The 11309-nt window shown below is 36.1% G+C and overlaps 1 protein-coding gene across 1 annotated transcript; it reads right to left on the bottom strand.

Moving 5' to 3' along the window:
* Positions 1 to 582: 582 nt before the first annotated feature.
* On the bottom strand, positions 583 to 1059 carry LOC106656174. Its single transcript, XM_014376877.2, has 3 exons — positions 1001 to 1059; positions 794 to 937; positions 583 to 687 (listed from the first exon to the last, which is right to left on the bottom strand). The coding sequence occupies exons 1-3, from the start codon at positions 1035 to 1037 to the stop codon at positions 650 to 652; spliced, it is 219 nt and encodes a 72-aa protein (XP_014232363.1). The 5' UTR covers positions 1038 to 1059; the 3' UTR covers positions 583 to 649.
* Positions 1060 to 11309: the final 10250 nt, after the last annotated feature.

The following is an 11309-nucleotide window of genomic DNA, read 5'->3' as shown; positions in this document are numbered from 1 at the left end:
GTTTTCATCCTAAAATGCATGCAGACCAGCTCAGAGTAAAAGTGTGTGAAAAAGAAAAAAAACTATCTCTGCTGCAAACGTGAGCGAGGGAAATTTTATTGATAAATGACGAAGGTTAAATATATGCGTATTTCAAATGGTTGTATCCATGTCTTATGTATCCACTAATTGTATCCATGTCGATGAAAAAATATTTAATGTAAAAACACATTGCAAGTATAGAGTAAAACCAAGAATTGGCGACGAATTTTTCTTCCATTGAAATGTTTATAACCATCAACTTCGTTATAAAAAATTGGTGTATTTCTATTAATGACTATTAATTCACAAACTACAAAAACACCCTTAGACATGAATTTTTAACTGAGCGACAGCAATTTCAGTTTCATTTATTAACAATTTCAACGTTCTCATAAGTTAAATGAATTTCATGCAGGAATTGAAATCGAATGAAAGTAAACTAAACAAGTCTAAGGATAAGTTATACTAGTTGGTCAAAATCGAAATATAAATTTGACACATAAAATTATCAGTGACTATTTGGTATTGATATTTCGATGAACATCATGATAAGTTATGAGTTTATGTTATTATTTATTTATTGATAATACATTATTTATTTTAACAATAAAAAATCTCCTTCAAACATTCAGTGACAAGGTCCGTTGGGGTTAACGATCTTTACATCTAATAAAACAAAAAATGTATATGTAAAATGTAATATAGTTATGATCGATGTTTTTGTTACATTAAGAAAAATATTTTTGAGTCTATCGTTCTCAATGCCACTTACGGTCATCGGGATGGCACTGATTATGACATCTAACTTCTCCTTTATTGGCATATGTATTACCATCGCTACCGCAAACTGGCCAATACTCTTTGGTATTGTCGCAAACACAATCGTCTTCGCGACATGATACAAAGGTTACTGAAACTGAAGGCAAAAATAAAACGATTATTAACGAAAACTTCGCTTGTTTTTGTGATGATTTTTTACCAGTGCAAACTAATACGAAGATCAACATTGCTTTCATGGCGAATACTTTTTTGTTAACCTCAAATAGAGACTCTGCAGTCAACTTGTCGGTTACATTTATTTATACGATAATTTACTTTATTTTTAATGCGTCAATTGCGATAAAAATAACGTGTCATAAAAAATAAGTGAGCATGCGTTCATGATGGAGAATCGTCACCATTTTTATATTGAATATTGATAATAATTGTTAGTCAAAGTAGCTTTGTTTTGTTTTTTTCCTCTTGGTCGTTTTCAAATTGAGTTACTATCTTATGGAGTCACGGACAAACTGATACTAGAAAGTAGATCAACAAACAAGCTAACAATTAATTATAAGTTTCGATTCTTTCATAAAATGGCCAATTTAATTGTAATAAAAGTAGAAATGTAATGTTACATTATCATCTCTAATATGCAGTATTACATTAATATGCCTAATATGCAACAGTATGAAGTAATGTATTTTAATATAATTCATATTTATAAAATATATTTATAATTCAATCAATTAGGAGATTAAAAAGCTTGGAAATATTTAATTTGACAAGTAATTTTTACTCTTGCCGACTCTCAATTTTCTTCAAAATTTAAACTATCAAGGTGAATAAAAAGCATGACACATAAAGAAAGTTTATGACAATACAAAGAATTAAGAAGTAGAATTATTATCGAGTCTGTAGCTAAAAAATACATGAAATCAGTAGAAATAACAGCTTACAATTCGCTGCGTCATCTTTTGCAAACTTCGTTATTTTGTAAGAATCTTAAAGCGTTTTCGTTACCAACTAAAAGAAGTCTTTTTTACTCGATAAATCATTTAAACGAAGACCCAATCAATTACGAAAGAAGATTTTTTCCAATTTGAAAGCTTCATGTATTGTAATAATAAAATATGCGATGAACGTATGTAAAGCTGAATTTATCAAAACTTACAAACCACTTCTTTTTGTAAACCCCCTCTTTTGTAAACCTCTCTTTTTTTTCTTTCAAATAAAGCAATTGTAATGTATATTTTATATGATTTTTTTGATAAATTCATATGTTTCTATACAAACTACATGAATACATTTCATGTATATTTTTATTTTATTTCGGAAACATTTCTAGTGTGTTTTATATTCAATGTATATTTGCACGAACACATCTCATTATTATTAAGTCACGATTTTAAAAGAACACGTAACAGTTCCCTGCATTACGTTTAAAGAAATTCATAAAATTTGCAACTAAGCTTTATCCTGCCATTCAGCTCGAATCGGTGATGATACAGCAATTCAAACTATAGCAGTAAATAACGCAATTTGACATCATAAAGATTCGGTAATGTAAAGACTGATTTGCAACATTAGGAATTTGTGGTTGACTATTGATCGCTCATAGATTTACGAATAAAATTGCCACGCAATAAAGCCAGCTCGCATCGAATCAAACTCGATGACAACATATTACGCAGTTGTATTTTAATACCTTAAATTATTATACTTTCCACCCTTTACACGTGCATCTCTTTGTACACTACCGTGAATTCGCATAAAATCTTGCTTATTATTAAATGTGACCCTGTACGTTACGAGTGCGTGTATGCGAGGCAATAATTAGCCGAGAAAGTTTGAATATTTATGTAAGAACTGGCTTAGTGCGTGATATCTGGCTCATTTCATATTGTGAATATAAATGCTATCGATTCGAGGCAGAGGTCGAACGTGGATTTATCGATGGATGAAATAGCCTTGAACTGGCGATGGATAAAGTAGCAAGGTTTTGTGAGGGTAGAAAAGAAAAATTTATATTATTCATCAACATTTATGATGACCAAAAAAATATTAATAAAAAGTAAACAAAATTTTCTAGATCTGTGTCGATCGACTCTTTGATATTTGGTTTTGTTGAATTTTGAACTCAATAAATATTTCAATACGTAAATGCATACTTTTGCTAATTCTCAATTAGTGCAATCTGCGCTTATAATAATGATGTGCTAATGAGAAAAATAAAATTGCAATTCCTAAATACAGTTACATCGCGTGTAAACATTAACCAACAGCTACACATTATTCGAGAGTATAATATCAGCCTCGTGTGCGTGATTCCGTTTTTTTGAGTTGCAACGCGAACTTTTACGCGCGTGCAGTTTCAAAGTCATGCACTTACAGCGATACGTGTTAGACCTCATACATGCGTGCGAATGTTACATGCGTATATACACGGTAGCCATTCTTTTCATATGTCCCTGTTGAGCAGGCACGTATTTGTTCAGTCGTACTCGCTCTCGAATCCCTTTGGAGTACATAAGGATTTGGATGAGCTTTTTGTGCTGAATTTACCAGCGTGAGGATCGTGATTTTTTAGGTGGTCTACGTGCGTCAAACGTTTAGCTGCATGCCCGAAACGTAGCGGTTTTATCGAGGTAGCTTTATGTTGGTTTTCTTTGACAATGAAATCATACCTACAAGCGTGTATAGCGCATTAATTGATATGCCAAGCTATCGCTAAGTTTCTCTTCGTGATAGCTGCCAATTAATCCAAGCTCGAGAATCTATTCTATCTCGGCAATGTCATTTGTGTGGAATAATCACTTCAATGTATTATAAAGAAAAGCAAAAATAAAAGAAAAAGCAAAACAATGTGAGAACATAAAGTGCGCGATAACGAAAAAAAAGCAATAAAAAGAGAAACCACGGGATTGATAATTGTAAAAAGTGCGATATCGGTTGTTTCACGCCGTACGATAGTCAGCGCACGAGCCTAGGAGTTATTATCCATCGATAAAAAGAGAGTTACAGTTGCAACGAGAAATATCGGTATGCCGGAAACAAAGAATTTCTTCTGATCCGCATTGTTTTTGAAGAACTGAGCCTGCAAAGGTTTTTTTCACTCTTATACATATATATTTTAGTCGTATGCCGTAGCGACTGATTGTACAAATAGTGGCAATGAAAAAAATGTTTCTATTTTATGGAGTGTGTTTTCATGAAAAGAAAAACGAAGAAAAAACCAAAACCAACAAACAAGAAAGTAATAAACGATGCGTCCGTTTCAGAGCGGTATACGCATCTCTGACTGACCGTACTCGTACTTTTACTACTTGCCGTCATATGTATATACGAGAGTAAAAGTAGCACGCGGTATATAGTATAAAATGCGAGCGGGCGCACGCCGGAGCATACAGTCTTCAAATGGAATTGAAACGATGAAATCATTCCTGCGCTAGCTGCGACTGTTTTTTTTTTTTTGCTTCGGATCGAACGAGTGACTTTTTACTGTTTAGCTATTCAGTATATAGATATATATGGATTTTCCGCAAGCGATTTATTATTCAAACTGCTCGTTTTATTTCTTTCGAAAAGTCAAAACTATTCGAGGAAGAAATTGTAAAAGTAATTAAATAGTGCATGCGTGCGCGTGCTCGGAGTCGAACGCTTAATACTTGAAAGTCCCTTACTGCAGTGGTGAGCTCTGTGGCTCGTCTCTTGACTCTAATTATGCAGCCATTGCAAATTGAAATCGCCCACAACTCACAAGAATCTCGAAAGGGGCAAAAGTTTTGCAAAAAAGCCATCGCACATGATTTAAAATTTAATCCACGCTTGGTATTTCTTGGCTCGCTCTTTTCAGTCACTCGTTAGATCATCCGATCTTTATCATTCATAGCAGTGTTATACATCAGTTGAACACATTGAATTAGCCTGTGAACGGTTTTTTTCAAATGAGAAAGTATTTTCGTAAAGATAAAAAAAATTTTGAATTCAGTTGAAAGCACGATAAAAATAAAAATAAATTCTACATGAATTCACCATGCATGCATTCAGTTGAGCTAAATCAATGATCTTGTTCCCCTTACAACCGTTCAAATTTCAAAGAAAAGACTATTAATTGTAAAAAGAAAAATATATGCCCCTCCCCCGCTGCTGCAGCAATCATCATGGAATATCCAAATTGCACAACACGCACTCCTATGGTGGACCGCACATTACAATAATTTCATAGCTCTGCAATCTCTCTCGAGCTTGCCACGAACACGGTGCGTTGCGATGTTTGTTTTTGCGTACACATTATGCGTTTTAATTTCTTCAACCTTCCTCGTGCGCCCCACCCACGCAGCTGCATATACATCACGCGCCATACTGAGCGCCAGATTAATTCGACGTAATTCCGCAAGAGAAAAAGATGAAAGCTCGCGAGGAAGAGAAAGAGGAGGAGAGAGAGGGAGAGAGAGCAACTGTCTCTCTTTATTCACGATGCGGGTATTGTGCAGGCTCGTGCAGCTTTTTTATATTCCACAAGCGTATCCGTGTGAGGCACGCATGCACGTGTGAGCAACCCTTACAGGTGGACGCTTGCTCGGAAGGTATATGTGTTTGTGTATATAGCAATGGAAGCTTTCGCAACATCATGAGCTCTCTCTTTCTCTCTCGCGAAAGAAAAAGTCGCTTTGGAATTGCAAATTTGCGCGCTGCAACGAAATGCATACATACACACACACATACGTGCTCTTGCTCTCGCACCGTTGAACAAAACGGAGCTTGCAGTACGCATATCCATACGTTATAGCGCGTAGTTTTCTTCTTGCGCTCAAATCCCTTTTTAATACGCACGTTTTGAAACGTTACATACTGCAGCTGTATCGTATACATATATTACGCAGTGCGAGTGAAGCTAAGCTCAAAAAGTCACAATAGGACAGAGAAAGTAACGCATCGTATGGGCATTATGCATATTATGTCATAAATGATATAGTTGTTGAAAGCTGTACATCAAGAGTAATTCAAAAGGAAAATCACAAGGAAACCTCCTCACCTAAGATTTGTAGTTCCATTAATTTTTACGTGGATACCAGTACTTTTTTTGGGGTCTCCAACTGTTACCTATAGGTTATATTATAATATTGAAGCTCCCTGTATTCAATTCAATCCATTTGGCATTGAAATCAATTTTTAAATAATTTCCCTTTTTATAAAAAATCTTCGCAATTTTAATGAATTCAAGTGAAAAATGCAAAGAACAAAAAAGTCATAAAATCAGTCAAAGATTACCTATGGATTTTTTTTGCTTCCTTAAGGAACTCAATTTTTCGGATATCTCTAACAACTGCTTGTCTCTGTAAATATATATCAACTTTGGGCCTTTGGGAGTTTAATAGACGTTAAAGTCATTAAAGTGGTACACGTCATTCCTTTTCGAGGTAAATAATAATAGCTAATGTTTTTAAATAAAAAATAAATTTTAAAATAGTCCCTAATGTCTGTAGAATCCAACTAAGCATCGTGGGATTTTAAATCGGATATTAGTAAATATCGAAAAATTTTATCAGAATATGAGACTCAGAGATGAGAAGATTTCCTTATCAGTGTACGTTAGTTAGTGTTAGTTATATTAGATAGATTATACGATTAGACGATTGGACTATATTTAAGTAAAATCTTACATAAACGAGCCTATTTTCTTTATAATATTCGAAAATATTGTAAAAACTTTGTTATTTAAAAAAAAAAGATTGATAAAATATTGCAGTAAAATAGTCGTGATTTATTGTACTTATCAATATTATTTACAAAGGTAACAAAAATATCGCTTATCAGTTATGCCTAGTAACAACAGTGTGGCGATTTGTTTCAATGACTTTATAAGCATGAATATGTGTATCAAATGATACAGTTTCTAATAAGTTTACACGGAAAAAAATTAATTTATCCGTTTTGTATACATATATGTTATAGCCAGCCAGCTAATAAATAGTGCCATGCGTAGCCGTAATTGCTTTCGAGCGTTGGCTTTACGGTGGTTCTGACATGTGCATTGTCGATATCGCAATATACCGTCACGCGTGAAGCCAAATTCTTGTCACAGTGACAAATGATTCCCTTCAAAATATTAGTATACTGTTTTCTGTTCACTGTGTCATAAATAGTTGTTCATTTGATGAATATAAGATGTATTCACGCTGTAGAGATCTATTATCCAGTGCAAAATTTTTTCAGTATACTCGTGTTATTCTTCAAGCTTATATGCACCTGATCTGAGACAAAAAAAGCAAGGCTATTTCACAGAATGTATCGAAGGTTAGAGAACGAACTTCGATATATCACAGTGACGCGACATACGTGTTCGTGCGCGTGGTTAGTGGCGGTGTAGGGCACTTTTTTCACCCCTGATGAATCGATCCCTTTTTTTTTCATTCTCCTGTTTGAAGCATTAATTGCCAGATGGCAAAAGGTCGAAAAGCTCTTCAGACGATTCTGGAAAATTAGTATCCGCTATATTATATGGATACTTTTCTGTCTAGATACCGTTATTTACGACTGACATATAATAATAATGCGCCGCCGCAATAGTCACGCGAGTCGACGATCGCCTCGAGACTTCGCAGAACTTGAGTACTTTGAATGTGAGGTTTTTACCCACGTAAGCACATCATAATAAAGCGTCGTTCAACGTCGAGCGCGTAAAAAACAAGTCTTGAAAATTAAGCTCAGCGGTTTGTGAGCTTACAATGCAAACGTATAATAAAGAGTCAATTTCTCGCGGAGATGTGCATTCGAACTCGTAAAACTAAAATTATATCGGCAAATGTGCGTCATTTTCAGAATAAATAAGACTCTCTCATAATAATGTTGGATGATTATCAAATAAAGATACGTTCGATTTAATAGTAAATTTTATGGTTCATAAATTTCATTATCGATGATAGATTCGATTTTTGTTTTCAATAAAAATATTTATCTTATATTCACTGTGAAAATGAAACGAATTCACTATTTTTTTTTACATCGTCTCACATCGTCTTTTAATTATATGGAAGCACACACAGACACACACGGCCGTTACAGAACGCATTATAATGTATCCAATATAAACATAACATCTAGAACTCTCGTAGACGCAAACGGTATATAGTAAACGTACGGGCAAAAAAAGCCATTAATTTGGCCGCCGTAGCGATCGAAATCACTTCTACGTGAGCAGTTAACGTAATCAAGTGACGCGATCGGTTTTCGCTCAGTTGACGCTCGCGCGTGTAGCGTACAGCCGTGCTTTGTATATCCAAGTGTGTGTGTGTGTGTGTGTGTGCGTTTGTAACTGAGGACCGTGAACACTCCTCGTGCAGATACTCTTGACTCTTGCTGCGCTTGACTATTATACTCCTCGCATTAGTTTTCGCATATAAAATCAGCGCGTGCAGACTACGGGAAGGGCATCGAGCGAGTTCGATCGAATTGCACCCCCGAGTTCAGAAAAAAGTGACCGGTGCAATTTTAGATTTCAACTGCAACCTTTCTTATTGCTCGCTCGTGTGGGTTTCTTCTCGAGTTTCACTTTTAAATGTATAAGATTTCGTACGGAAAAGTCAGTGAATTTTGTATCTGTAGACTGAAACGTTTCATCGAAAAATATTTCAAATTGTTGACTACGAATATTATTTTACTTTACTGAAGCCACGATGCAATATTATTCGTACGAATGAAGGATCGAATCTCCCGTTTTCCCATTAATTTTATAAAAATAAAATAAACTAGAATATATTTTTAAAAATAAGAATTATCAAATTGTTAAGTACATTTTCACTGAAAAGCACGCATTTTCCAATATAATCGCCCTACAAAAGAAGTCGTGCATATAATAAAAAAAACTGTACTCAAGGTATATATTCTTTGACAGCTGTGACAGCTGCTCTCCCCCACTTTCAAATGTCACGTACGCCGGACAAGTTTTGTACCATTATAAGGCAAGTATGAAATGCGAGGCAACTCGTATTGCTAATATTTTTGGCCTCATTCGCGACTGGATGACCCGACGCGTAGACTAGGATAGTATCTACGACGACGACGAAGGAGAACAAAAAAAAAGAAAGGCGCGTGTGTCTTTCATCGCTAATGCGAAAATAGTTGCCTCTGTTATCGTCAGTATACAGACGTTTTTGCTCTCAAAATGATTTCGTTGTCATTTGATTCGTATCTCCACGTGTATTTTCCGAGAATAAACGATGAGTACCCAAAAATGTTTCAGTGATAAATATCTTTATTTTCGTGCAAGTCTGTTGCAAAAACATAATTATTATTGCGACTTTGCAATCGTCGACTGCATTACCTTATTTTTACTTTCTTTTTCAATTTTTCGATTCGAAAAAGTACCGCGTGACACTCAAAATGTAAAATTACAATATCCGATACACGCAGCTGTGTCGAAACTACACGTGCATACGAAAAATGTCACTGAGTGGCTTGAAAAGCTCGAGTCTTAAACTTTCATCCTGTCAGCTCCATCAAACACGTGGTGCACTCGATCACGTGAATTATTCGGAGACGGAATTATTTCTTGACTCGAGACTGCAAATAATTGAATAGGTGCGCGGATACGAATGGGTCAATAATTTATCGAAAATTCTTATCGAACAAAGAGTACGATCGACTTGTATGAAACAAAACCGCAAAATGTAATTTGATCTGTAAAAATTAATTAATCGCACAGTCGCAATTATAAATAACAGTACTCAATCCGATAACGTTTCTCTTGTAAGGCGACGTCGAAAACATACGCAGTCTCGCTTCATAAGGCTCCAGTTATCGAGCATGAAAAATTGTCTGGAGCTATTATTTCCCGCTAATTACTCGACGCGGCTGCATAACTGGTGCAGCAACGTCTCAGTCTCGTCACGTTGGACGTGGAACTTTGTCGCGGGGGAGGCACACGCGTTCGAGGCACAAGCTTTCGACGAAGCTGCCTCCTTCTAGCTTGTATAACACACCCGTAATACATTAAGTACGTATATAACTTATGGCAATAAACGGTCGCGCGAGGAATTTCGTTGAAAACTTTTTAATTAATTTAAATTGATACAAAAGCGTGCTGCAATCGGGCAAGGGCGGGAAGTTGTATTAAAGCGATTTTTCGCCCGACTGCGGACCCGATCGGCCGAGCAAATTCATTAACGAACGAGTACTCGATTTGTATGTGATTATTAATACGATAAGACTCGTTAGTCGAGTGGAAAAATAATTTCATCATGAGTGGTTTTTATGGTGACTCTCTTTTTCATCAAAATCGTATAATTACTTTTAGTCTTGGGGAATTACCTTTGTCAGCTGAAACAAGATTTCCAGGGTCGACGAGAGTAACCTCCTGCTATATATTATGTGGCCCAGCGCGAGCAGGTCCGTAAATTTAACGCATAAGTCGCGTCGCCGTAGGCGCATGCACGCATGCACGCATGCACACATGCACATTACACACATGCATCCGAAATAGGCGAATCGCAACGCGCACACCTCGGTCGGTCGGTTTTGACGTCGTAAAGTGGCTTTCCCAATGTACCGAGTCGTACCGTACACACTTTCAAACAAAATGATGCGATTATATAGTTCAGCCCTTGTGAAAGGGCTATTGTTCGACGAGTGTTTGTAAAGAGCAATAAAAGCCTTGAGGTATGTATAAAGGCTGGCAGTTGACGCGTACAGAGTATATAATAAAATTGCGGTCAATACAGCCTCGCCAACGGTTAATATATTGCATTTAGTAAAAAAAATAAAATTGAGCGGGATGCAATCAATCGACGATTCGTCGAGCGTTTTTATACGGTTTCCTGACGCGTATAAAAACAAAGTTCAAAATGAAAAAAATATTATTTTTCGCGCGAATTTTCAACAACTGCCAACTATCACAGATCCGATTTCCTATCGAAATTTTCCGCAGCCTCTGGATTCGTTGACCCTTGAACAAGTGAAATTTCCGGCAGTTTACCTTTTTTTTCGTCGTTTTCTCTTTCTTTCTTACAGTACGTCCATGTGCAGCTGTACTTAAACGAACGACGGAAAAAAAAGATCGAGGTCTCTGCACCTCACGCCATTGACACTCACCAAAACATCGTTTTCCACCACTGGTAAATTGCATTTTCTTTGCTTCCACACACGCTGCAATCTCAGGATCTATTTTACTATTTTTTTTTTTTTTGTTCGCTCTTCCACTTGTCACCACACATCGTGCGTGCAACTAGAAAATAGAGACAGCTTAGCCTTGCGATAGAAAATATACGCTCGTCTAGTACAGTATGTGCACACGCGGCGCATTGTCGGAAAGACAAAGAGAAACATGCACAGCTCGGATGAGAGTGAGAAATAAACTTGAAAAAGTGTCAAGAAACGAACGCAGAGATAAAAGAAAAGGTTTCAATCAATATATTTATACATAAATGCAAGGGAAAAAACTCTGAAATTGAGCCGTAAACGCGATATAAATTTATAAGAACGCGTGAGAGGCAGATTGTGACACTCGTCGACTCCTCTTTGTCGTTGTT

Source organism: Trichogramma pretiosum, unplaced genomic scaffold (assembly GCF_000599845.2).
Source record: "Trichogramma pretiosum strain Unisexual culture from Peru unplaced genomic scaffold, Tpre_2.0 scaffold64, whole genome shotgun sequence".
Lineage (NCBI taxonomy): Eukaryota > Metazoa > Arthropoda > Insecta > Hymenoptera > Trichogrammatidae > Trichogramma > Trichogramma pretiosum.
The sequence above is the reverse complement of the archived record's forward strand: the minus strand, read 5'-3'. Positions and strand labels throughout refer to the sequence as shown.